The 25900-nt window shown below is 53.2% G+C and overlaps 9 protein-coding genes across 9 annotated transcripts; 4 read left to right on the top strand and 5 right to left on the bottom strand.

Annotated features, from left to right (window-relative positions):
* Positions 1-76: 76 nt before the first annotated feature.
* Positions 77-3763, bottom strand: ACET3X_005024 (uncharacterized protein). The gene is made up of 4 exons (XM_069451184.1): positions 2826-3763; positions 1302-2772; positions 917-1252; positions 77-858 (listed from the first exon to the last, which is right to left on the bottom strand). Exons 1-4 carry the CDS (start codon positions 3405-3407, stop codon positions 776-778), a joined length of 2472 nt encoding a protein of 823 aa, XP_069307068.1. The 5' UTR covers positions 3408-3763; the 3' UTR covers positions 77-775.
* A 1248-nt stretch (positions 3764-5011) lies between these two features.
* ACET3X_005025 (uncharacterized protein) lies at positions 5012-5672 on the top strand (the record flags this gene model as incomplete). Its single annotated transcript, XM_069451185.1, has 2 exons — positions 5012-5442; positions 5498-5672. The coding sequence occupies 2 exons, from the start codon at positions 5012-5014 to the stop codon at positions 5670-5672; spliced, it is 606 nt and encodes a 201-aa protein (XP_069307069.1).
* Positions 5673-6372: 700 nt separating this feature from the next.
* ACET3X_005026 (mitochondrial 37S ribosomal uS8m domain-containing protein) lies at positions 6373-6978 on the bottom strand (the record flags this gene model as incomplete). Its single annotated transcript, XM_069451186.1, has 1 exon — positions 6373-6978. One exon carries the CDS (start codon positions 6976-6978, stop codon positions 6373-6375), a length of 606 nt encoding a protein of 201 aa, XP_069307070.1.
* A 525-nt stretch (positions 6979-7503) lies between these two features.
* ACET3X_005027 (uncharacterized protein) lies at positions 7504-8955 on the top strand (the record flags this gene model as incomplete). Its single annotated transcript, XM_069451187.1, has 2 exons — positions 7504-7541; positions 7602-8955. 2 exons carry the CDS (start codon positions 7504-7506, stop codon positions 8953-8955), a joined length of 1392 nt encoding a protein of 463 aa, XP_069307071.1.
* Positions 8956-9787: 832 nt separating this feature from the next.
* Positions 9788-11103, top strand: ACET3X_005028 (uncharacterized protein; the record flags this gene model as incomplete). The annotated part of the gene is made up of 2 exons (XM_069451188.1): positions 9788-9868; positions 9934-11103. 2 exons carry the CDS (start codon positions 9788-9790, stop codon positions 11101-11103), a joined length of 1251 nt encoding a protein of 416 aa, XP_069307072.1.
* Positions 11104-12937: 1834 nt separating this feature from the next.
* On the bottom strand, positions 12938-14791 carry ACET3X_005029 (uncharacterized protein; the record flags this gene model as incomplete). Its single annotated transcript, XM_069451189.1, has 5 exons — positions 12938-13061; positions 13117-13314; positions 13374-13585; positions 14177-14587; positions 14636-14791. The coding sequence occupies 5 exons, from the start codon at positions 14789-14791 to the stop codon at positions 12938-12940; spliced, it is 1101 nt and encodes a 366-aa protein (XP_069307073.1).
* A 1776-nt stretch (positions 14792-16567) lies between these two features.
* ACET3X_005030 (uncharacterized protein) lies at positions 16568-18881 on the bottom strand (the record flags this gene model as incomplete). The annotated part of the gene is made up of 5 exons (XM_069451190.1): positions 16568-16776; positions 16832-17173; positions 17223-17385; positions 17451-18644; positions 18705-18881. 5 exons carry the CDS (start codon positions 18879-18881, stop codon positions 16568-16570), a joined length of 2085 nt encoding a protein of 694 aa, XP_069307074.1.
* A 1619-nt stretch (positions 18882-20500) lies between these two features.
* ACET3X_005031 (uncharacterized protein) lies at positions 20501-22341 on the top strand (the record flags this gene model as incomplete). The annotated part of the gene is made up of 3 exons (XM_069451191.1): positions 20501-20792; positions 20840-22218; positions 22267-22341. 3 exons carry the CDS (start codon positions 20501-20503, stop codon positions 22339-22341), a joined length of 1746 nt encoding a protein of 581 aa, XP_069307075.1.
* A 1329-nt stretch (positions 22342-23670) lies between these two features.
* ACET3X_005032 (uncharacterized protein) lies at positions 23671-25401 on the bottom strand (the record flags this gene model as incomplete). Its single annotated transcript, XM_069451192.1, has 3 exons — positions 23671-24916; positions 25231-25282; positions 25347-25401. 3 exons carry the CDS (start codon positions 25399-25401, stop codon positions 23671-23673), a joined length of 1353 nt encoding a protein of 450 aa, XP_069307076.1.
* Between the last annotated feature and the right edge of the window lie 499 nt (positions 25402-25900).

A 25900-nucleotide genomic window follows, 5' to 3' on the forward strand; every position in this document is an offset into this window, starting at 1 on the left:
GTACTTTTCTTTTCTTTTGCTAACCCATGAAAGAACACAAATGAAAATAAGAGGGTATATAGAACTAGAAAAGCCCCACGCATGCCAACTTTCACTTTCTTACCGACTCCACACTAATCCCATCCACTTCTTTCATGCACCCTTCTCGCCGCCCTCCTCACCCCAGTACTCTGAATCCCTTCATTTCTGCCCTCGTCTGCACTATCCCTCCCATCGAAGTAGACGGATCCATATCCTTCCCCTAGCACCGTGCTCTCCCTACCTTCGCGCCACAAATTATTGCTTTCATTGTACCCTGGCGGAACCGGCCACTGCGTCTCACTCTCATTCACATTGAAAGGATAAGCGCCCAGGTCGGTATTCAGACTGGTCGTATGACTGTGGAGACCCGAGTGGGGTGCAGGCGGCAAGAGCGAGGCCTGCTGGCGATCGATGAAATTGTTGGTGCGGGTATGCGACGAGAAATCAGATTCTGTTAGGCGAAAGCTGTCGTCCATGCGTGATTGACTTCTGGGTGGTGCATCGCGGTCGCGGCCGCGGGAACGTGGGAGAGAGTCCATTCGCGGGTTCAAGGAGCCGTCAGCGTTTCTGTCACGAACTGCTCGAGGCCCAAAAGTCTCGCCTTGTAAACGTGGTTTGCGGTCGGTGAATTCGTCTTGGATCACTTTCTCGTTCTCGCGGCGACGTTCGAATTCTTGGCGGAAATGATTGCCAGCGTTGTGGGAGAGGTGGAGGTTGTTGATCTTCTCTCCTAGGCGGCGGATGTCGTTCTCCATCAGTGTTGCGTCGTCGAGGTTTGGTGGGGGTGGAGGGAGTGCGTGCTGCGGTGGGAGAGGAAGTGCATGTTGCGGTGGTGGACTGGGAAAGTTATGACCTGCTATCTCAGCGTGTCGCGAATCTTCATGGTGGCTCGTACTTTCGGTGTTCGGTGTCGCATCGAGCTCTACAGGCGCAGGTTGCACAGGCATTGGATCCCATGCGCGCTGCCAACACCAGGATCGTTGCTGCTTAGCTTCTAGATGCTCTATCTGACCGTTGCTTACCCACTCAGGCATGCGCTTGAGATCGGTGTTCAGGAAGTATCGCACGCCGTCCGTGTGCTTCAGGCTTTGGACGTCGACAGACAGTGTTGACAAGACCTGTAGCACGCCGTACAGAAGAACCCACCGTCCTAGACGTGCTTCGCGGGGTGTCATGTGTTTCAAGTCGGTGGTGAGCTCGAACTGTTCGAACTTATCAATGAGTGTAGATCCTAAGAAACGTCAATTCAGGCCGACAGAGGTTCATGTTATGTTAGTTACCGTTAAAATTGACGTCCAGCTTCTCGATGTTTGTTGCATCGCTGAAGATAATAGAAAGCTGCAGTTGTGCTTTTGCGTCCTTTGTGGTATCCTTTGGCTTATCCTTCTTGAGCGAAGAAAAAAAGCTCTTCTTCTCCTTTTCCTTGCCTGTCTTCGGGACTTCTCTAGGAAGTAGGGGGTATGGATGCGGAATGTGTGCATACCCGTTCCTTGCATCGTAGGTGACCAGCATATCCGTCATACCGAGCTCCGGCAAGTCTGCACTGAAATTGTCGTTTTTTCGATGAGCCATCTCCCACTTGCGAGACGCTCGCTCTTCTCGAGGATTCCATATTACGTCCCGATCGACAAAATAATCGTACAGGGACCCGAAATCTTCTTGCATAGCATTGACAACCTTGCGATTAAGCCATGTCTTGTCGGAGGTTGGTGGCCAGTTGCCGTATATGCGTGTGAAATGGCCAACAAGGAACTGTCGAAACGACTGGTAGCTCTGATAGACTGGGCTGTTCGCATTCTTTAGTGTGTCTTCCCAAAGACCACTGAAATCGAAGCTGGCCAGTTTTTCCTCTGCTTCCATGACGCGCAATTGCAATGTCTTCGCAGCTAAACCAAGGTTCCGCCTTGTGACCACAGACAAGCGCTTGAAGTCCGGGTGGTCCTCGATTTCCGGTGTCATGACACCAGCCAGGTGAACAAAGCTCTCGAGGTAGCCTTGTCGCCACTTGACAGAGTCCTGTTCTGCCCATGCCAAAAGTCCAAGGGCTCGTCGAATATTGTTGCGCAGGTCGTCAATCCCATATCGACCAAGGTATTCCGTGATCATTTGGACACTACGTTCCCTAGCTGTCATTCCAGATCGAGCGTCCGTGTCAAGATCATACATGATGTGTATCTGAGGTTGCAGTGTGCTCAGCATGTCATACACGTCTGCTCCAACTATAGGTTTGCCATGCAACATTGCCAGGAAATTACGAACAGCAACGTGATGCAGCCTCTGCCCCTGTGGTGTCTTTACGTTATCAGGCGCGGTGAACCATATCTCGTGGGTTGGGTTGCGTCGAAAACTCTCCTGGAAAGGAGGCGGCGAATTATTGTGATGTCCATGGGAGGCTTCAGACAGATGATAAGCTCTAGAAGTAGTCCGAGAGTCTATGCTATGTGACTGATCGATGTCAAAAGGCGGTGGAGATCGTCCCCCTGGTGATGTTGGAGCTAACATTCGTCGCTGTGCAGGTTGTGCAAAATTCGGCGAGAAAGGTTGAGATGGTGAGCTTGAGCTCTCAGAAAGCGCCCAGTCGTCGACGTCGTTATCGTCTATTTGACCATACAGCAAGGCGTTACTCAGCCAAGTGGAGCCTGAGTTCTGAAGGACCTCCAAATCAGCCCTGATCGAAGGGATTGGTCGATCCTCGTCTACTTGCTCCTCTTTGAAATAGATAAGCACACTACCGTGCTGCATATCTTCATCCTGAGATACTGCGTCAGATGGAACTAATTCCTAAGTACATGCTCATGACTTACGTAGTCAAATCCACCATATGGCCGCATCCCATCTTTACCATCCGTCCAAACTTTGAAGTTCAGCCAAGTTTTCTGATCGGTTGGGAAGGCGTAGGACGCGGATGATTCAGATCTAAAGACAGGAGGTGCAGGCGTTGGTGCAATGCTCTTCTTGATTGGTACTCCTCCCCCTCTACCGCGAGGAGCTTTTGTATCTTTGCCTTTTGCCTGGTACTTCGTCTTGTCTTTGCCTTTTGAAGAGTTATCTGATACGGATTCGGCTCGAGAAGAATTCGTTGGCGGAGGTCGACTTCCGGAAGAGACATCAGACGGAAGCGTATGTAGTCGTGGGCGACTGCTGTTGCCACCATCGTGTGTAGAACTGCTTCGCGATGTTGCATGGCTGTTGTTGCTGGAAACTGTAAGGGAGCGTTGAATGCCGCTCCTGGGATTACTGGAGCTCGGCGATGGACGCCATTCTGTAAACGCATCATGGTCCTCCTGTGTCCGATCGGGAGCCTTTCCTTTTACAACCGCCTTCTTCTCTTTCTTCTCGACTTCTTTCTGCTGTACCTTTCGACTACGCGCGCCTCGTGCCGACATATCCTGCTCGGGTCGTTGATAGGGCTATAGTTCGTTGCTAGTCGGATGCAAAGATTGGAAGAAAGCGATCGTTCTATGTTTGCAACAGATTTGAGACTTTTTTCTACACTGAGCTTCGAACAAACTCTGGACGAGGCAATATGATTGGCCCTGAAGTATCCTGCTGTTCGCTTTCTCGCCTATTTCGGTAAACGCATGCTATGTTTGCCGCAAGAATCTAGGAAAAACAATGAGACAAAGGCGTTGGCCGAGAGTGTGGGTGTATGGATTAGAAAGAAGCGAATGAAAGAGTGTGGGACGGCATTGAGGCGCATACGATCAAAACAATATGGGAACTGCCACGCGCGGAAGAGAACGCGAGGGGTTAATAAGGCAGACACGATCGCGGTCCCGGGTCGTATATGTCGAACCTATTCTCGAAGAAAACCCATGTCCGCTTGTCCCGGCGCTCAGGATGCGGAGCACAGGGCAGTGTGTCGAATGCGGTCTGGCTGCTGATAAGAGAGTCATCCTACTGAGTTGCTGCAGGCTGATCCGCGAAGCGAGCGGCCCAGCGCAATGGCAATCCTTTTGCAGAAGAGGTGCATCCGCAGGTGGGGAGACCAATAGCGACCCCAGGGTTATGGCTTGTATGGCAGAGAATAGCAGGCTGTGATAAGGCCGGCTGTTTCTTGTGCCTCTCGGCGGTCAGCAATCCCATCACCATGCAGCACGAAATGAAAAACAATCCTTAGGCGCAGACTATGGGCTGAGGCAGAGCGGCACAGGCGAGCAGATGAGATTTGATGTCCAGGAGCTCCACGGTGCTTCTCCATAACGTCCGGATTCACACAAGGTAGCCCTTGTATAGGGGAGCTTGGTCCCAAGGCTCTGGGTGATGAGCACAAAGACGTTTGGTCGGGTCGGGTTTCAGGGCCAGGTGAGTGCTGGCTCAACGGCCGCTTGCTCGGCGGTTCTGCGAGGATCCACGAATGATCGCGATGTCCACCTGCCGTCTTGGCTAATGGAAGCGGGTTGGGCGCCGACAGCTGTCCAGACCCACGCTCAGCTACGGCGTGTGTGTTGCTGTTCCACGCGATGCCACTAATGCGCGTCGAGTATCGAGCCGCGGGCGTCCAGGCATGGCAGGATGCGAACACATTTTTTCAACAGTCGAAAACTGGTTGTGCCGCCGATGCAGGTCGTATTTGAGGGTGTGGTCTGTCCGTCGTGTGTTGTTGGTGGCATGGTTGGCCAGAAATGAGGAAGGCATGGCCCAGCCACAGAGTACCAGCCTCCCCCGCCTTCACCCACCACCCGAGTGGGCATCCCACTTTAAAGTATACATCCCGGTTTGCATGCTCAATACGTCACTTTGCAACACTGCGACCATTCTGCAACCCGATCGCAAAACAAGACGCATCCTGGTCTGTCCTATCACTGCGAGATCATAAAAGCGCGCTGCCCTGCATTCTTTTGCCGGCCTTGTCGTCGTCCTGCATCTTTCTCGTCGCATCGCGCCTGCTTTGTCACACGGCATCTATCGACCGTGGTTCAGCTGACAGCTCGACCAAAGCAAACACCTCTTCTCTCGAAGCACCTTTGGGACCCTGCCAACTGCCGCCATGTCGCTCTCCGGCTTATCCTTCATCTTTTGGCGCATCTTTCAGATCGTCACTTTGATCCCGTGCCTGGGCATGCTGGCCTGGTTCGTCGACTGGTACAACAGCCGCGGCCTCCTCACACCAACGTCAATCCTTGTCCTGTTCATCGTATCGGTACTCGGCGCAGCATGGGCTATAGGCACCCTCTTTCTCTACACGCGCGCGAAGCACTCTGCCAAATTCGTTGCCTTCATTGACCTTCTCTTCATGGGCGCCTTTATCGGAGCTGTCTATGCTCTCCGAGGCATTGCTGATGCCGATTGCTCCAACTGGGAGAGGAATGGTTCCTACAGCACCGATCTTGGTATATTCACCGTCAGTGGAGACAGGTGGGGATACAATATCGACCGCCAATGCGCCATGCTCAAGGCCTCATGGGCTTTCGGAATCATGTAGGTTCAATTTCAGAAAAAAGTCGGAAGCGAACACGAAGCTAACCCCATGCAGGAACATTATTTTCTTCTTCATCACAGCCATATTGGCTCTATTGGTGCACCGTCACCACCGTGATGACCGGGTCGTTGTGAAGCGCGAAGTCCACCGATCCCGTCACGGCCACCGCTCCCGCAGCCCTCGCTACTCGCACCAGAGCCACAGCCGGAGCAGACGCAGCTATGTTTAAGATAATGGGACATATCAAATGACGACAGGGTATTGCGGGTATTGGAGTTGGGTTTGGAACATCTGGCACCGGCTATGGTCAGATTTACGAATTTCTTTAGACATATTCCCCTTTTCGCCGATATTTTGAAGTATCGGCGTGTGTAATCAAGGCGAGACGGAAGCGAAACGGTTACGACATTGGTATGAGAACATTTCCCTGGGCCACGGGTATTAGGACAACTCTGTAGATGATTGCTTTATGAAATCTATGGGCTCGAGCGAGTCAACGCTCTGAGTAATACGACAGAACCCGTCAACAAACAGACCCCACCAACAACAATAACAATGCATTGCTGCCTGATTTGGTAATGTTGTGTTAGCGAACAGGCTGCCCATGTTGCGAAGATTTTTTTCTGAGCTAGGATATTCGCTGTACACAATTGGTGACGTTGATGCGCATCCATTCGGGTTTTGCACCCCTCTAGTTCAACCTCTGGACCAGCGCACCCATGTGTTCATCCGAGTTTCTTCGCTGATAGACTCAGGGTCCAGGATCTTGCAGAGGTCGAGTCAAATCTGATTGTGACTGTGGTTGATATTCTACAATTGCGTGCGGCGCGTTACTCCCATGCAAGCTCTCGTTTATACAATGTCACTCCATCATGATAGTGGTACAGTAATGTCATACAGTCCATAGCCAAGCAGGCAGCCTTCTTCTACTACCACACCCTGCAAAGCGCCATACCACCTAACTGTCGCTCCACACATTCTCTTGCCTCGAGTATTCCCCGGTCGGTTGTAATGAACATGCATTCTCCAGGATGCGTCAGACCCTTTACGTAGCTCGATTCGCGTGTCCTTGTGATCTTGCCCAGATCCTCGCTCGTCAGCCATATCCGCCGTGTGGGCTTAGACACTAGCTTCATATACTTCAATACGGGCTCGTTTTGCCAGTACTTCAGGCCAAGCCATAACCGTCTCCGCGCCGGGTTCTGGGGTACATGTACATCGTGGACCTGCTCTTGACCTAGTGGTGCCTTCTCTTTGGTGCCTTCTGGTGCATCAATGGAGTATGCAAGCCATGGCTCCTCCTTCAGCTTCTGTGCGATAATGTCTAGTTGCTCGGGATCTTGCTGTGTCTGGAGGAGAAAGGGCTTTGGTGGTGTTGGCCCGCCGAGTGTGACTGAAGAGAGGAAGCCTTCGCGTTGCAGGCCCAGCGCAAGGTTGACGTGCATCTTGGAGACTGGTATTGATGTCAAGCCAAGGCGGGCCTTGGATGCATTCTGCATGTGCGAGCAGACATGTGCGAGGTTGACGAGAGACATATTGGCGGAGGTGGAGGTGGAGGTGGTGGGAATGTGCCCTCGATGGGCTGCGGCGGCGGGCGAGCGCGATGGCCGATGTGATGATGTAGAGCGACGGCGTATCTAGTGGCGACTATCAACGGTGAGGCTCAATGCAGCCCCCAGGTTCGATTGCGCGTGGTGTCGTCGGCGGATGCTCTACGCAGCAAATTTCTGGATTGGCTCGGAGGTCCGCAAGTCACGAGTGGATCGCTGCTGCCCGCTCCATTCGGCAGAGCTTGGACCGGCGCCTACTAAACTCGACACTAACGGGCGGGCGCTTCGAGGACGACACAAATAGAAGACCGCGCAGCTGTTGGCCGGAGCTGTCATCGGCTTAGATGACAGCCTTGCGGCCCTATATATGCCTTTGATCTCTCACCTGGTGATTCCCCAAGCGTGCTAACTGTTCGTCTTACTACTTCTCTACAGCATCTCCACATCTTGGGACACTGGGGCTGTCAGACATCTTGGACGCCTGAGAGACCATCAACGTACACTAACACCATGCCTCCACAGCAGGGCGAAGTATCTCTCTTGACGCTGTAAGTAGCAGTAGCAGTAGTAGCCCCCGCGGCCCCAAAGCTGTGCTGACATTTGGACAGCTTCGCGGACGTCCATTACTACATCTCCCCGCCTACCCAGCAACCCCCACATCATCGCTTCGACAAAGGCTCCTATGTCTACCTCTACCACAATCCTATGCGCCAGAGTGGGCGCATAGAAGTAGCAAACCACGCGGGCACACCCAACCAGGATGCCTTTGCCGGTCAGCTGGACACTGTCAAGATCGAGCAAACATACAAGCACCCGTGCCTGTTCACCCTCACGGTCGATGCCTTTCAGAGTCACAACGGCAACGCAAGTCCGCACCATGACACGTCGCAGTGGCACCTCCCCACACCAGATCCATCGAACCAGGGCAAATACATGTACAGGCTGCACACTGTGGATTTGTATTTTTGGACACCAGAGGATGCGAGCCTCTTTCTTGACTCGATTCGGAGAGTGCTGCAACCACACCAACTGCAGATTACGCGCAACCCCAGTGCCACGCCAACGCACTCGGAACACAAGAACGATGCCCTGAGTCCTGTCATCGCGAGGCTGGAGAGTGCTGCCATATCACACACTAGTCGGACTCCGAGTGTCAGTACAACGCAGTCATTCCCTGGCCCTCCTACCGCACCCGCACCAACATCACCCCCTCCCGGCGAGCAGCCACCCAACTACGCTCCAATGGCATACAATCCGGCAGCTCCAGCCGCACCAGAGCCCATCGCTCATCGTGAAAAGACACCGCCACCGCCAGACGCAAACGACGGCACAGGACTTGGATCTGCCGCTGTGCACGATCATCATGCCGCACAATACGGCAACCCACTACAAGCCTCGTTTGCGCCTCAGCCGACGTCAGGATCATACTTCCCAGGGCCACCAGGGCCAGGCCAGGGCTTCACTGGACCACCAAGCGTGCACCGTACAAACACGGCGGGATCAGTACCGAGTGCAGCGCAAAGTCCACCGTCGTTTGCACCACCTCCCTCTGCGCCTCCGCCAGGTCAATACAGTGGCCATACCCCGCCACCTCCGGCCATGAAGCGCACATCCACCATGCCAGTTCAGCAGTATGCAAACTACCCAAACTCGCCCGGATTCCCGCCTGCTCCCCAATCACCGCCTGCAAATTCTGCTGTGCCGTCTCCTGGATTCCCTCCACAGCAATATCAGCCGATGGCATCACCGGGCTATGCGCAATATCAATATGGTAGCACAACAGCTCAACCGCAAGGACACAGTCTGCATCAACAATTTTACAGACCAACGGAGACGGAAGCCGTGGTGCAAGACCACGAGAACCCCAATGCGCCACAGCGCAACTCGAACATTGGAAAACGGGTAGATAAAGTAGAGAAGGGTATCGGGAGTTTCTTGAAAAAGCTGGATAAGAAGTTCTAGTATGGCGTCAGTGCGCCAAATTTTGTACCTATCCCGAGTTTTGCCAGCCAGCGTAGTCATTGACGACTTTAGATATCGAAGCATATACCCTTTTGAATAATTTACGGCGAGTATTACGACGAGCGTCGCCTGTGCCACACTTGTAGATCAAGCATGTGAATGCGATCATTATGCAGTACGAGCTCCAATCAGTGCCCGGCGCTAGCGTATCCTTGAATCTGGGAGAGAGCCTAAAATAGTAGCAGGTTTCTGGAGATGACATGAGCGCTTGCTTTTGCCTCGCCGGCTGAGATGAGGCTAGCAGTCATAGTACAAAACCGTTGAGAGGCCGCTAAAGCCTCGACTACTGAAATGTTACCGTGCTACACTTTGCTGTAGGTCTGGTATCTCTTTGTGCTCGCAGCCGCCGCGTCCCCAGCCACAGAGCCCCTGGTCGCTGTTCCCCATTATCCCGGCGTCCGCATCAACCATCAGCTGCCAAGGCAGGCATCCAGGCGCAGGCCTAGCCAGAACATCACTCGCGGCCTTCCCCCCCATTGTTGTCCAGTCGTCTAGCTATTCCCAGACTATACACCTAACACCGAACCCTCAATATCCTAACCACGTCCTTACGACTCGCTCACCGCCGACGCTGCCTGCCTAGACGTTTCGACACAACGGGTTCGATAGCTCCTAGTGCGAAACAGTAACCAAGAACGCGGGCCTTTGGAAGCTTGGGTGATCCACCTTTGCGCAAACAAGTGATCTCATTGTGAAAACAAGGCTTCGGCAACATCCTTTGGCTGAAAGCAGTTGACGTCTGACAAGCGCGGTGTATGGTTGTTTTGGTACCATGTTGTTACCCGCGCGGCATGCACGGGAAGGCGCGTTGGAGCGGAGAGAGATTTCCAAGCAAGGCAGGACCTTTGTCGTTGTAAGTTTCCAATGTGCAACCCTTTTGTTTTAGCCTCGACGCCCTGACTGACCCTGATTGCTTAGGTCGGAGTCATTGCCGTTGCCATCTTCGTCATACTCATCATCACATACTTCTCGACCCGCAAGTTCCGAGCACCATATCGCGCCGCAAAGAAAGCACAACAGTCGTCCAAGGACAAACTACCTTCACTCTTCTCCTGGAAAGCCTTCCGCAAGCGCCCGCGCCGAAATGGCTATTCGACGAGTCTACAAGACACGGAATACCGGGGCAGCACAAGCAGGGCAAGTGGCGAGATGAGCGGAGCCGCGGCAGGGGATCCTGAGAGGCAAATGAACAGCACCACGGCAGCTGGCGTGGACAGGAACACGTCGATTCGCAGTGTCATGACGCTGCCCGCCTATTCTTCCGCTGCGAGAGAGAACGAGAGGGTGCTGGCCCGTGAGGGTGAGCGCGCGGGCGTCGACACCGTCGTCGAGCTACCAGAGACACTAGACGAGGAAGAGAGACAACGCGAAGAAGAGATGGAGTCTCTATACCAAATACGACTGGCACGGCGTATCGAAGCAGCGGATCGGGAAGCACGCCGGCAAGCGCGACGAGAGGCGCGCGCTCGTGGAGACGTCCAGGCACTCGCAGATATCCGACAACGGGCCGAAGAAGCTGCAGACCTCTCTGTATCACAAATGCTCATCGCTGAGCACCAGGCCAGAAATCGAAGCCGCGAACAACGGGTTTCTGCCGTGGCTTATGGCGACCTCGGTGTTGCAAGGCACGACGGCACCCGACTAAGGGCCAATTCTTCAGAGAGCGACAACCGACCCCTCTTGGACTCCGCGGCCTCATTCTCGGGTCAAAGCCGTGGCCGCGACGCACACGCACGCGGTCTTTCCGTTACCTCTCTCGCACAATCAGTTGAATCCCACGCATCCGACGACTACGACTTTGCAGACGCTTCGCGTTCAAACTCACACTCCACCGGTCCCAATAGCGAAGGATTCGAGGTTGTGCCGCTCAATCCGGAAAGGAGTTATAGTGGAAGCGGTGGACCGTTGCCAGAGATTCCACGAGAAGATGCGCCTGCATACGAAGACCCGCCCAACTACGAGAGCCCTGTCGACACCAGGGCACCCCAGTTGCCTGCACTGAACCTGGATCTCGAAAGACTACCGAGCATCCAAGTCACAACGGAACCGACCCCTGTAGAAGGTCGAGCACCATCACCCCTAACATAAACTTCTCGCATATTCTCGCATTTCCAGCCTCGTGCTACTGTACACATTTAAGCAAAGCCATTTCCAGCCATCTTCAAACAGCATTCATTGTTACTCATCAACGATTCTCACGAAGTCACCGCTGTTGGAACAGCGAGTTGTTGTTTCCACTGTTGCATTTACTCGGTTATTCTGGCGTGGCGCAATAGGCGCACTAGAGGGAGCATATATATACATGGGTATCGCTCAGATCTTGAATGTCTAATTTCATCCTCACACGCATGTTTGCGTCATTGTGTCACGTAATCAACCTAGTATCGTGTAGGCAACGATCGTGTACTGGCACTCGTTCTTTGCATAGTACAGATAACCCAGAGTTTTCGAGTTCCATATAGAACGGTCAACACCTGAGAAGCCATTCTATGCATCGAGATCTTCCTGGACAGACAATACGGATTCCTTCAAAACCTCCAGTATCTCACACTCAGTAAATATGCGTCTCGTACAGAGATGATCCCATTACTGCCGATTCAGATGGTGGTAAAATGCTCAGCAATGAGCGACCTCAAAGAACTGGTGGTTGATGATCTTGGTTTGATCTTTCCCGGGTAAATGAAAGAATTCACACTAGATACCTTTGGCATACGCCCAATCCACAGATCAATACGGGGATTCCACGACAAGCTCGAAGAAGCAGACAACAGGAGCGAAAGGCCACAAGCCAATCTCGCAATCGTTACCATGTAATCAGAGACCAAAAAGGGAGAGCCAGATCAAATAATCACGTACGAATTGGATCCCATGGACACCACATTCTTCCGCTATGCTGCAAATGAGCCCCCCAAATCGGATGTCACTTTTGAGGTACTCGGGCAGGTTTACATGAATTAACCTTGTACGCCAAAATATAGACCGAGCTGCACACACAGCATGTCCGCCATAATCGTGTCGCTTTCCCCCCAAAGGACGCCTCCGAGAACCCATCTCGAAGACGAACTAGGAGATACCTGGTAAGAGCTCACCGAGAATCTTACAGGTCATCAACTTTTCGGATGTCTCCGATGTCGTTCCTGTTATCGGCTCATACACGGTCGCCTAGAATACTTCGCCCCAGCCCTGACAGCCAACTCCTCACCTGCAGATATGTTGAACATGTTGGAGTTGTTTAATAAGACAACGTCTGTGTTCAGTAAGTCGCTGTGTCTGATACTGGATGTGATGTTGTGACTAGCATCTGCTATTTCCGAGCTGTTATAGCATACCGTAAACTCATTCCCTATCTCTTCCGTTGATTCCTTTTGCCTGAAATCTTTTCCATATCATCTGACACATCAAATTTTGAATGACTCTACTACCCATCCGCTAGCACCGGGCCTTCTTCACCAATATGGCCGAGAATCTCCGCGGTAATTAATGCTCAAATCGTCTCTGGTGGCAAGGTGCACGCATACTAGAAAATACGACTGGCTCAACAAGTAATGTAGAATAAGATAATAATAATGATAAAAGCAGCATCAATCTGAAGCTCAGACATATAGCTAGTACGATCGAGAGCTGAAAAGAACCGAAGGGGAAGTGATCCAGCGAAGGATAAAAAAGGTAGGAGTGACAAAAACAATCCATTGGGGGATTCAGAGAAACCGTGAAGCAGGAAGAGAAGAGCGAGGCCAAAAGTAAATGTCCTATCCTCGGCTTTGTGAAAAAAATGCCTCCCAGTTTGTGCCACTCAGCCTCCCATGAAGTCAATCGCAAACGCCAGAATATCGCTAAGCGCCGGAAGAAAGAAAAGAGTTTTGTCGAAGGGATGGGCAAGATTGAAGCAGTATCTGACGTCCCTAATAGGATATCTAGCGTTTCAATGGCCAGAGTCGCTTACACGTCTTCTCCGCCCACGGCTACCACCTTCAGGTCGCTGAGCAAGGACGTCTCGGAGTTGAGGGTCATCTTTGTCTTTATCAGTGTGATGGACGCGCACGTGTCTGCAGCTTCTATTAGATTTGCTTAGGTTGAATTTAACAAGACGACGATACGCACCTCTGCAGGTTGTCTGGCCTTGGGTACTTGTGTTCGCGGTCTGGACAGAACGGGCATACGTATCCAGGTGACTGATGCACGAGCCCGTGGCGTATCATCTCATTCTTGCGTTTGAAACCTTTGCCACCCTCGCCTCGTGGACAGTCTTTGACTGGACAGTAATGTGGTCTGTTTGATGAATGCACATTGGTGTGCGAGCTGCACAAGTCAGCGCTCGGAGTTTTGACAATGCTAACCTAGAGAGTGAGACAACGTACTTGAGAAGGTATTGCGTCTGGAACGGAGCAGCAGTGCAGCCGGGATAGTCACACTTGAAACATCCTACGATATGAGGAGCTGAATGCTGCTGTAACCCAGAGTTCAATGGAGGTGGCAGCACTCTCGAAGCGAGCGCGCCATCTAAACTCATATGTCGTTGCCTTGGTTCGATGGGTGTGGGTTGTGCACCAGGACTGAGGCCATCTGAGCTCTGATAGCTGTCACTTGTAGATGCGGAGTGCAAAGTGGCTGTGTAAGGACTGTTGTCTGAAGCTGCATGGGATGGTCTCCGCATATCCGTGCCAAATGCCCCTCCCCCTGAGGTGCGCAGGAACAGATCACCTCGGTGTGGTATTTCATGGGCACTCATGGGCGAAGAGGCACTTAGTGGAGGAAATGGCGTTGCCGGAGAGTGAGAGCTGATGGATAGGGTACGCACTATCGATGTTGGCGACTGCCCTACTGAAGACACGGATTGTCGGTGTGGAAAGCTGATGCTATTGGATCTGGTTGTTTCATGATCACTCGTTGCGGACCTCGCTATGTCGTCCATATGTCGAAATGAAGGTAGTTGCTGGCTGGGCGAACCTGCTGCTGCATCACGCGCAGGAGACGGCGCCTGTAACGCTGGCAGGGTATCTGCAGAAAGTCCCCCTCGTTGCGGAATCGTCAGTTGCCGTAGACCGGGAGATGTTGCTGAGTCATGTTCCTGAAAGAGACCGTTTGACAACTGGTTTGGTGGCTGCAATGACACGTTGGACAGTGCAGTTGAAATGGACGGCGTTCTATTTGTTCCATTTACATTAGATCGCACACCATTCGGTGCTGTGTGGACTGCGGATGGTTGAGAGGTGCGCCTGTCTGCTGCTGCAAAGCCAAAAGGTCTAATGACTTCGTCCTCGATGACTGAGTCTCTGTGGCTAGCTGTCGCTTTCGGGTCGGGTGCTGAGGCAAGCACTTCTCGCAAAGTAGGTTGCTGGTTGGCAGGACGAGCAGTTGATGGCACTGACTGATCATGGTTGGGGAGGAGCCGGGCAGTTGCCGTGTTGAGAATTTCAGCGTCTGGCATCTCGTCATCCCCAGAGCCAGGCCCTGGATCAGAGTCGGAGTCGGAGTTCAGGGCCTGCTCGCTTGCTTTTTGGGCAATATCTGGGCGATTTGGGTCCATCTCACGAATGAGGACCCAATCTCCCTGGGTAGGTCGAGTTCGGATCTTGTGTGAATTAGATTTCTTTCGGTTGCGGGATCGAGATGGACTGACACTCTGGCGATTGGGTAGGTAGCGGAAGACTGGTGTGATCTGGGGTGGCGGCGTCGGAGATGGTGTTGCCTTTACAAATCTGGCTTTCAAGAGGGGTGATTTTGGAAGGAATTCGTCGTCCTGGTAGTATTCTACGGATTGGATGGCGTCGAGCATTTGGGCAGCGGGTTCCGCGGGTCAGGAAGATGGTTATCGAGACGATGGGACAAAGGAACGACTATCCCAGCGACCGCTCAGCAAATGCGCCCAGAGAAAGGCCCAGACGGCGATGAAGAGAGCGCGTGGCACAGCAAGACCAGTCTTGAATAGCTGTCTGGAGGAGAGTCAGCAAGGCCATGGACTGCATTCTTCTCGCGACGATGGGAGAAGACGGGTGGAGCGCAGCAAGTCTGGCGGAATGGATACGATCAACAGAGACGAGAAAAGGCCAGGTGCCGTCGGAAGCGTGCCAGGCTAGAGAGGCTCGCACGGAGCGAACGGGGCAGGACAGGGGTGACTATGTTGGAAAAGACGGGTTGTTGGTCATGGGAACTGGAATACAGCGAACGGTATCATGAGTCGCGAAATATATGTGGAGATATGATGCAAAGTAAAGACGCCAACGTTGAAGCGGCTCTGCGCGGTGAAAACATACCCGAGAGTGCCAGTGCGACGGCTCTTTTTCAGCCTCAAGGCGGTGTCGAAGGGCTCTGCCGATCGCAAACATCAACTCGCGCGGGCTGCGACAGGACAGGCTTCTGTTCACGAATGGCATAGATGATGGTAACAGTGTGCGAGCCCCGTCTGCCCTTGCGGCATGCAGGAAACGGATAGCTCTTGGGAGAGGGAGGGGTGGGGGGTGGACTGCGGCGGGTGAGGAGGCTGACTTGCGGGGGTTTGTTGTTGACTGGACGGTCTTGTCTGCGGACGCTCGCTGGAACAGGCGGAAGGCGGGTTGGGGGTTAGCGGTGCAAGATACAACAAGCAGCAGGGCAGCGAGGACGAGGGACAGGGCGTGCAACTTGGGTTCTCCGCAAAAAGGACGACGGATCTAGAGGGACTCGAGACCTTGCGCCAGTCGCCCTCGTCTGGCTCCTCCTGCGAGCGAGGCGCAGCCGCAGCTTACCTAGAGGGCGAGCGAGCGAGGCTCTAATCCAATCCAATCCAATCCAGTTTTTATGAGGCTCCCGCCAAAGGCTCCATCCCCGCACAGAGAGCCGCTAGCTGCACTTGGACCCCACATGCACGTCCAGCTACTCCACGGGGGACCGACCGAGCCCAGCCCCGCCTCTTTCACGCCCAAAAAGCCTCCATCGGCCCTACTGCGACTTTTTGCTCCCTAGCCCGTCTCCCAAACTTCCTGAACCATTCTTCGACGGGCTTCGTGCCATTTCTCCCTCGCGGCCAAATTTGTCACAGTGGCCATTCGCCGAAACCCATGCGGCGTGGTCCCATGTTGCCCTGTTGCCCTGCTGCGGCCTGCTGTTCGCTTCACGCGCCGTACCTCGATTGAGCTACCCTTGTATATTAACTGCCCAGTCTCAACGCCAGGCTATGCTACAAAACCCTCCTGTTCTTTCTACCCGGACACCTGTCGACGACATGTGCATGCGTGGCCGACTACAGCATGCACTCCACACCTACCCTACCCTCTCCTCCCACTGTCAAATGCAACCGCCCTATCGTACAGTCTTGTGCCGCACGCGCTCTTGTCTATTACTGTGCCGCTCAGAAATGCTCCAACAGAATTGTGACAGACACGCCCACCCCCACAGTCACTGCCAACCAGCGACTAACAAAACATGCTCCTTGGTACATCAACGCCCCAAAACACGTCGTGGCTGATAAAGCTGTTGTTGGCGCCAGAAACGGCATCCCACCCATAAATCGTCCAATCCCATTTTATCCCTCGCCCGTAATAACGCACATCGGCTAAGCACCTGCATGGTTCCATCACGCTTCCGGCTTCTTGCCGAATCCGGGAATCCCACTGAACTTGCTGCCGGCGGGCAACTTGGGTCGCCCAAAGTTCTCGTCCAGGTCGAGGATTACCTTGAGTGCGTTGCGGCTGCGCAGGTATGGCAGCGGCGCCGTCGCCTCTTCGAGGCCGACTGACGGCTCCAGGCTTGCAGAGTCATGGCTAGATCCTGGCATCGGCAGAGCTGTGAACATGTTAGTCGACCATGTGCGCAACAACACGTGTCGTGCAAAACTCACCTCGCTGTAAAACTTCATAACCAGCCAGCGTGAAACCGAACTGTGGAGATGATCGCATGATACGGGCCGGGCCACCCTTGAAGAACGCCTTGAAACCCTCTTCCTTGAAGATGGTTGTCGCCGCATGGCGAAGACCAGTGTATGCCACTTCGCCCTTTCGTGCCTCTACCTGTAACCTAGTCTTGATAACGTCGCACGGTGTGGTCAAATACGCTGCAGGCATACCAGCAATGGCACCAGCGCTCAGCATTTGTAGTACGCCCAGTGACTTCTGTGGGCTCTCGCCAAAGAAGTCTCTCTTCAGATGGCTGTAGGTGGGAAAGTAGATGGCAGAGAAGGGGACTGATGAATGGGTCAGCGACATCAACATGCAACAACGAGCAATACGTACCGTCACGCAAAAGACACGCGCTAGCACCCTTGTAGAGGCCAACGAGACCCAGGTTGCGGACGATCCACATGGCGGACCGTCTGGGAACGCCCTCGACGTTCTTGGACAATTCACCCTGGATTTGTAACCGAATCTTGACAATCTCGAGGGGGTTTGTGAAGACCTAAACATGGCGTGTTAGCATTCATTGGTTGTTACCCGGAATCATCAAGGTAGGGGACAACGTACAACTTGGCAGGCACCAGCAGTGCCACCGGCAAGCATCTCGGCGGGAAACTTGATCTGGCCTGTTGCCTTGTCTGTCATCTTTCCGCGAACGAGGTCGTTGACGGTGAGCTTGATAGCTTTCTCCGGCGCTACACCAACAAGCTGAGGCAGGACGCCAGAGTAGAGGCCCTTGAAACCCTCATTTTTGATGACCTTCTTTGCACAGTCGAGCGAGTTCTTGTAGAGGACATGTCCAACACCTGAACTCCTCTGGTTCTGCATCCTCGTCTTGACCAAGTCAATGGGGTAGACCATGAAGGCACCAAAGGCACCGGCCAGCGAACCAAGGGCGAAGTGGTGGATCGACTCGAGAATGTCATGCCATATGGATTTTGTCGTCGCAAAGACCTTTTGGCCGGCGTCAGATATGCCGGCGGCCGCCAGAGACCCTGCCTTGTGCCATGATGGATCGAGGACGCGGGCAAAGTCTCGCAGACCGAGTCGCCCGGAAGCCTCGTCCAAACCAGCAAAGTGGAAGAGAATGTCTGCTTCCATGGGTGTGTAGAGGTTGAAGCGACTTATCCGCGCGGCCTCATTGAGGAAATCTGTGCGAGTGATCTTGCCGTCGGAGCTCTTCTGTGTGGCATTGCGGATGATGAGCTCGATCATGTCCATCTGCTGGATGACGTTCTGGAAGGCGCGCACGTTGGCGTACGAGATCTTGCTGCCAACCGAGATGTTGCAGAGAGTGGGCAGGTTCTCGAGGAGGTAGTCGGAGAGCTTGTGGCTCGCAGTCTCGCGTATTATGCGCTGAAAGTGCTCGGGCTCGATGAAGCCGTCCTTGTTCTTGTCGAAATAGGTGAAGCCCTGTCGCACACGCTCTCCCTGCAGCCCTCGCAGCAGCTGGGCAAACTGGGGGTAGGTCATGGTGTGCCTGTGCTTCTTGGAGCCAATGTACAGCGAGGCCCAGCCGCCCTCCCAGTCAAAGGGCAGGCTGTCCTCGGTCTTGTGCGCCTTCCATGTCTCGTAGAAGTCGTCAAAGTTGATGTAGCCGGTGCGCCGCTTGTCGAAGAAGCGGAAGACGACCTCGTACTCGGCGTCGGGTTTGGCGAGCAGGTTCTGGAAGACGGACCAGTCGTGGATGCTGACCTTGCCCTTCTGGTCGCGGTCGGCGACTTGGAAGAGGATGCCATACTGGTACCGCTTGATCTTGTGCTGGAGGCGGGCACGTCATTAGCTTGGATGACTCGACACGGTGCAGACAGCCCTGCTTACGTAGTCCTCGCCATCGGGCGCGACCGCTGTGATGAATTGGTCTTGGTCGAGATAGTACTCGCCTGACTCGTCCTTTTGGGCGTGTTTCATAAAGGCGGCGCGCGTGAGCTGCGACAGCTGCGGCTCGTCGGTAGTGCCCAGCAGCACCTCGCGCACTTCTTCCTTGACGGTCGCCATGGTGAGGGGATGACAGCAGCCCGGGCAGTTGGGGGTGCAATTGACCTGCGTGCGAAGGCCGTTGGGTCAGTTGAGGGAAGGTAGAGAGGGACACAGTATGGGGTAGGTCGGCCAACACGCCGTCGGTCGACAACAGCTCGCGGGTGGGCAGCGAGCTCGGAGGTAAGCTAATTTTTAATTGCGAGCCATTGGCGGGGATCGGAGGAAACGTGGGGAAGGCGCGGCTGCGAACAACGCCCTGAGCTACCTACTGCACATATCCAGAGGGAATGTCTTTGAGTCTCAGTGCCTGCTCTCTAGTCCAGTCTTGCTTTCACCCGATGCCTTGTCCATGTTCACACACACGTACACACAAAGGCTCTTACCGCCTGCTTCCGCCTCATTCCCGCATTACCGGTTTCTCGACATCGCCTCATCGCCTGCAGCCCCTGTCAGATGTTATTAAGAGAATACTCTAATCAAGAGCCTCATGCGCCCATCGAGCCACGTACCGCTCTCCGGGGACAACTAATCAATCTAGCGCAAGGCCGAGTTCGATATCGCTGAGATGGTCGTCTACCCTGGATTGTTGCGCCTGTCGAGCTTTGCAGCGTCGCCTATTGCTCAGGCGCACGCGACCCTTTGCACTGCTTCTTGTAATCTTCCCTCGTTGGGGATGGAAGCATTCCAAGCAATATCAAGTCACCTTGTTCTACTCTGCGACATCGCTTTCACAAGCACCCGACACACCCGCTTCAGCCCGGCACTCGGATCACTAGTTCCATGTACATAGGCACCTCGGGAACTATGGCCAAGAACAGTCAGAATATGAGAGAAAGACGACCCTTTTAGCGAGCGCATCCTCAGCGCAGGCAAAGCTATCTCAATAGCCTTGAACAATATCCAAAACATTGCAGTGGGATTCCCACAAGGAAGGAGCCCCATAGCATGAGCTGGCCTGAGTCAGCTATGACGACACGGCCAAACATCGTTGCGCCGACTCCACCTGCACCTTCTCTCCAAGCCCACGTGACGTCTCCAATTTCGCAATCACATCCAGCATAGACGGCAGTGTCGCCGGGTGCTGACCATCTGACGTCGTGATTCCCTACATTCTAGGCACTGCCTTCCTATGGTGAATCCCGCCGTGCTGGAATACGGCCTCTCCCAACAGCTGTTCTGATTGACCCCACAACTGTGACCCCAATACGCGGCCGATTACAGACGCATCGGACCACGCGCGACCTTGAGAGCCAACCGCTTCGATGCGTGTCTGACGCGTACAGGCCTATTGGTAGAAAACTCACGCGCCCTGTCGTCTTCCAAGACGGAGACAAGAAAGCGTCGTAACTGGGCAATTCTCATGCACTTGGCGGACCCTCACCACAAGCAGGTACATGGTATCAGAATCGCGTTCCAATGGCCAAAATCAACATATCTGCGCTCCAACCCGTCACCAGATCCTCGGCACCCATCTTCCAGTATCTTGTCTGCTGGGCATGTCTTGCCATCCTAAGCCCGGCGTCAAGTCGACGCCCTGCCCTGCCATGTGCTACGTACCTACGCGGGATATATAAGATTGACCATGTTCTCGGGAACCAGGGTTCCGTCAAACACAGCTCTACGACTGCATACTCAAGATGGCGCATCCAGCCACAGCCAAGTATGATTGGATTCTTGCAATCACCACCATTGCCTTCGTCTTCTCCGCCTTCGGAAACGGTGCCAACGACGTCGCCAACGCTTATGCTACCTCGGTCGCCGCTCGTACCTTGACCATGGTGCAGGTTGGCCCGCTTGCCGTAATGACAGAATTCATCGGTGCTGTCGCGCTTGGAGCTCGTGTGACCTCAACCATCAAGAACGGCATCATCTCCATCGACCGTTTCATAGGCAATCCGGGTGCGCTCATGTTAGCAATGGGCTGTGCTGGTGAGTATTTCTACTCCGTACTGAGAGCTTTTGCTAAACATGAGCAGAGGTTGGCAGCGCCGTCTGGTTGATGCTTGCCACACATTGGGGAATGCCCGTGTCAACTACCCAGACAGTGGTTGGCGCTCTCATCGGAGCCGGATTTGCTAGCCAGGCTCCTGTCAAATGGGCCTGGGAGTCTGGCTCTGTATCACAAGTCGCTGCTTCTTGGGGCATCGCACCTTTGATTGCTGCTGCCTTCTCTGCCATTATCTTCGGCACCGTCAAGTACTCAGTTCTTGAGCGCAAAGATCCTTTTAAGCACGCCATGCAAATCATCCCCTTCTATTTCGCCATGACAGGAGCCATTCTAGCCCTGTTCATTGTCGTTGAAGCACCTACGGCACCATCTCTAGAAGAGTTTGGGGCCGGCAAGGCTGTTGGTATCATCCTAGGAGTATTCTTTGGATGCTTGATCATCTGCTATGTCTTCTTCATTCCGTTCTTCAAGCGCAAGCTTATCATGAAGGATCCCCGTGTTCGGATCTGGCACGTCATCTTGGGCCCCCTACTCCTCAAGGAGACTACCACTCTTTTCTGGCCAGGCAAGGGTAACGAATACGTCACCGATTACTACGAGGATGCCTATGGCGAAGTTCATGCTGGAACCAACGCGAAGCAGGCTGTGACGAATTCGACCAACGACGATGAGATCAAGAAAGTTGATGCTGGATCCCCATCCGGCTCGGTCAAGAACACTGGCGTTCTCCCCGGCGACCCGGAGAAGACCAAGCTAGAGGAGAGTGTTAGTACGCCAGTCCGAAAACTGAAGAAGCCGGAACCTTACGAACGCTGGATTGTCCCCGTCAAGCATCTCTCATGGATCAACCCTCGGAAGTGGTGGGCATACACCAAGTTCGTCTTCCTCCGAGGTGTCATGTGCGACGTCATTACGCACGACAATGACCTTCTGCGCGCTATTCACTCCAAGGCCATCCGTTACGATATTCGCGTAGAGCATCTGTGGACGTACTGCCAAGTTGTTTCCGCTATGATGATGTCCATCGCTCACGGCTCCAATGATGTGGCCAACGCCGTCGGCCCATGGGCTGCGGTCTACCAGACATACCTGGCTGGGGAGGTTGCGACACGCTCGCCTACCCCCGTATGGTTCTTGGTCGTTGCCGGTCTCCTACTCGGTCTTGGTTTCTGGTTCTACGGATATCACATCGTCCGTGCACTTGGTAATAAGATCACTCAGATGTCGCCAACTCGTGGTTTCTCGGTCGAGTTGGGCGCTGCCATCACCGTTCTGCTCGCTTCTAGACTTGGGCTTCCAGTGTCAACAACTCAGTGCTTAACTGGTTCGGCGGTCGGAGTCGCCTTGATGAACTACGACCTTGGTGCCGTGAACTGGCGCCAACTAGCTTTCATCTTCTCAGGATGGGTAATTTTACTCCCCTTTACTTTGATTTCTTATTTCTAACGACTTCAGGTCCTGACTCTACCCGTCGCCGGCCTTATCTCCGGCCTTCTTTGCCTCATGGCACTCAACGCCCCCAGCTTCTAATCAACTTCAATATGGCACGGATCTAGGTCGATTGTTTTTCACGTGTGTCCCGAAAGCACATCCCTGTAGATCAAATTGTGAAGGCAATACCAGGATACCCAGAGATGGATGGCATCTGTAAACCCAATAAATTGTGTTTCGTTCTGTCATCTGCTCATATGCCTCTTGCCCTTAGCATCCCCAGAGAGCCTTCCAAGCCCTTGTGGCTTTCTTGCTCTTAGAGACAAGAGACACTTTTCATTCTAGCATAATGACGTGTTCCACCCTCATGTCGTCCTTTCGATACAATGCCGCAATACCTTGCGCAAAGATACAGCTACGAAAGCAGAAAGGATGAACCACAGTCAGTGGCAAGTGATGTGCGACAGGGATCCGTGTCGGAATACACTTCATGACGTAGATGCAATCTAAGAGTTACACATTTCAAAAGAGATTTTCACCATCGCAAGAACATAAGCATGGTATAAATTGTCTTTTGCGCTTTTTGAAAGGCCAAACATTCAATCCAACTTCAAAGAGCACAAAGATGCCAAACCTCCTTGCACCTCTCTATCTCGCCTTCCTAGCCACCCAACTCTACGCACTGAACATCCACTTCCCACACACACCATCCGGTCTTGTTTTCCCAAATTCTATTCGTGCACTCAAATCCTTCTCGGTTATAGCTGGATTGATTTCCTGCACGCCGATCGTCTCGCATTTACCTTCCACAACCATTGGCACCGCAGTAGCCGTTGCCTTCTTCCTCAGCAGCTTACTGTCGTTCACATGGACAGCACTGACAACGCGTCCCCGCACCTTCTCTGTAATCTTCGGCCGTGTGACACCAAAGTACGTGGTTAGTACGGGTCCATTCGCGCACATAAGGCATCGGACATATGTGTCTTATGCGCTGGGATGGCTGGGCGCTGTCTTTTTGATGTTGACTTCTTACCTACCTCTATACATTTCCAAGGGAACCGACATTGAGGGCGCGTGGGTGTCGATGCCTGCTCGCTGTGCGGGTCTGGTGACCATGGTTACGGGACCTGATGTGGTTGTATTGGAGAGGAGCCACATTGGAGGAAGAACAATTTATTAAAAATTGGGGGACTGTGAGAGGGGAGAAGACGGGCGAGAATACTAGGTCGGAGTATTTGGCGTATACGAGGAGGGTGAAGAGCCGGTGGATTCCGAAGGTTGTCTGAGGTGGGTTGGAAGTAGACGTGAAGATTTGCTGTGTCGGAATTCCAGTTCATTATGTTACTGTATTGTACTACTTGTTCATAGATTGTGGGAAATCTACTTTGGTGTGTCGTGCAAATTTTCATCTTTCATGCATATCGTCAATCATGCCATCTGACCATCCCGATACGCTTGCATCCTCGCCTCGCCCTCTTCCTGCGTCTGCTGTTGCATACGCGACTCTCTTCTTCTGCCCATCTCTTCTTCAATAGCCTGGTTAGGTCCTGGTACCAAGCCCCAGGGGCCTTTGCCAATCTTAGCGCCCTTGTACTTGACGGCCATTCCGACGCATATAGGTCCAATGATTGTGTTTAACAAGATAGCCCAGATGGCTGTTATGAAGCCCTCTTGAGAAACATGAGGTGTGTTGTTATAGCCAATTTCCACAATCAGTAGACCAATCTCTCCACGTGCGACCATGGCCATACCCAGCAAAAGCATAGGTGAGATGGAGGATTGTATCGCGGCTTTGCGGGTCGGTGAATCAGGAGAAGATTTCACTTTTTCGAGCGAATTTCCGGTCTCGGCCGCGGACTCGGCTTGTGCATCGGGCGCTTTCTTATGATCATGCTTTGCTGCAGCCCATATTGGTATCCATACACCCACGATTGCCTTGCCAAATAGCATGATTAAGCTATACACAACGCCTCTCCAAATGGCTTCTCCAGTCCAAAAGTCCAGGAATGGAATTGCGAATCCTATACTAGCGAAGAAGAGGGGCGCTAGCACGTACTGCTGTACGTTCAAACAATAGACTTCGAAGGTATGCACAAACGTCGGAGACTTGTCTTTGGAACGCTCGCCTTCCTCCCTACTCATGACCACGAATGGGCCTTCCGGATGCGTTGATGGAAGATACGTCAAAAGTGTACCGGCGAGAAAGGCTCCGAATAGGATAGAAGTACCTGCGTAGGCGGCAATCGCGATGAAGGCTGACAAAACCAGAATCATCAATATAATATTGGACAAGTGATCAAATTTGTGAAAGTGCTTCTCGATGTATCGCCGGAATACAGGAGCGAAGAACCATTTTGTGAGGACTGGGGTGAGTATTGCCATGGCCGCAGACGCGACGATAGGTCGGCCGATCAACCATCCCAAGTTGACATTGCCTCCAGAAGCGATACTACCCAGGTCATGGATGACGCTGGACATGACAAGACCTGTGACATCGTCGATAACTGCAGCGCTGACAAGTACAGCGCCGACTTTGGTCTGACCGAGATCGACGTCCTTGGAAGCACTAGAGATGACAGCAAAGGTAGTGCCCAGGCTCGTGGCACTCAGAGCAGCGCCGATGATGAACGTCTCAACAGCGCCGTAGCCGAATCCAAGATATAGCAGGAGATAGCTGAAACCAATTGGACACAGAACGCCAGTAGCAGCGCCACAGATGGACAATGTCAAGTTGTCCTTGAGCAGGTCCAGGCGAGTGCCCAAACCACCCTCAAAAATAATCAAGACCAAGCCAATGTATCCAAGATATAGGAATGTCTCTAGATGCCAGGGTACAGATTCAGCCAATGTCGCACACGAGGCATCTTTTGGAGCAGAAACGTACCAGCTCAATCATGTTGGAGAATGTTTGCCAACGGCTCGCCGTAGATGATGCCTACTACAATAGGCCCAATGATGCCGGCACGGATAGTCTTGGCCGAAACATACTCGGCAAGCCATAAGAAAGTGAAGAAAGATACCAGGATAAGAATATCGACGACTGAAGCTTGCGTTAGTTGCGATCGACATTTCAAGGAGGAGGGCGGAGAAGGCGACGCGCTTACTTTGGGGCTCGTGATACTGCAAAAACGGTGCACCGTCAGAATTCGAAGACGCCATGCTGCTAGGTTGAAGGCAGTGTTGAGAGACTTGGAAGGCAGCAAGCAACTGCTAAGCCCTTGGGAAGGGAGGAAAACAAATGGACCCTGGTGCGTTTTTACGACGTCATGTTAGAAGCCTGATGCTGACCTCTTCGAGCCTACGAGCTATCAAGCACCCCAACGGTCAATACCACGTGCGAGGGCTGCAGTGTCATGGAATGACGTCTCGCCCAGTTTGCAGTACATCTATATGCAAGGGAAAGATCGAACGCCACCGCTGTAGTTGCCTAAGTAGAGTATCGCCATACAAGAAGGATTAATTACTCTTCTCGTAGTTGCCCGAGTAAGGTGTTCGATTTTCTCTTGTATGGCGTGGTAGGTCTGTATGCGGCTCTGGCACCTCGATCCACATCTTCTTCACCACCTGGGCACTGCTTCCGTGCGCTGGGTATCTCCGCTACCGTAAGTCCCGACTCTGCCAACCTGCACAATACACCCCCAAAAGGGCCACTCGTCCT

The sequence above is a fragment of the Alternaria dauci genome, chromosome 4 (assembly GCF_042100115.1).
Source record: "Alternaria dauci strain A2016 chromosome 4, whole genome shotgun sequence".
In the NCBI taxonomy this organism is placed as follows: Eukaryota; Fungi; Ascomycota; class Dothideomycetes; order Pleosporales; family Pleosporaceae; genus Alternaria; species Alternaria dauci.

What these genes read in the sequence shown, in the direction of transcription:
- ACET3X_005024 (XM_069451184.1), bottom strand. Translation starts at nt 3,407, where the DNA reads ATGTCGGCACGAGGCGCGCGTAGTCGAAAGGTACAGCAGAAAGAAGTC. An exon ending in CATATGGTGGATTTGACTAC is followed by an intron (nt 2,773 to 2,825) that starts GTAAGTCATGAG and finishes GCAGTATCTCAG; the next exon opens with GATGAAGATATGCAGCACGG. An exon ending in TGCGACACCGAACACCGAAA is followed by an intron (nt 859 to 916) that starts GTACGAGCCACC and finishes TAACTTTCCCAG; the next exon opens with TCCACCACCGCAACATGCAC.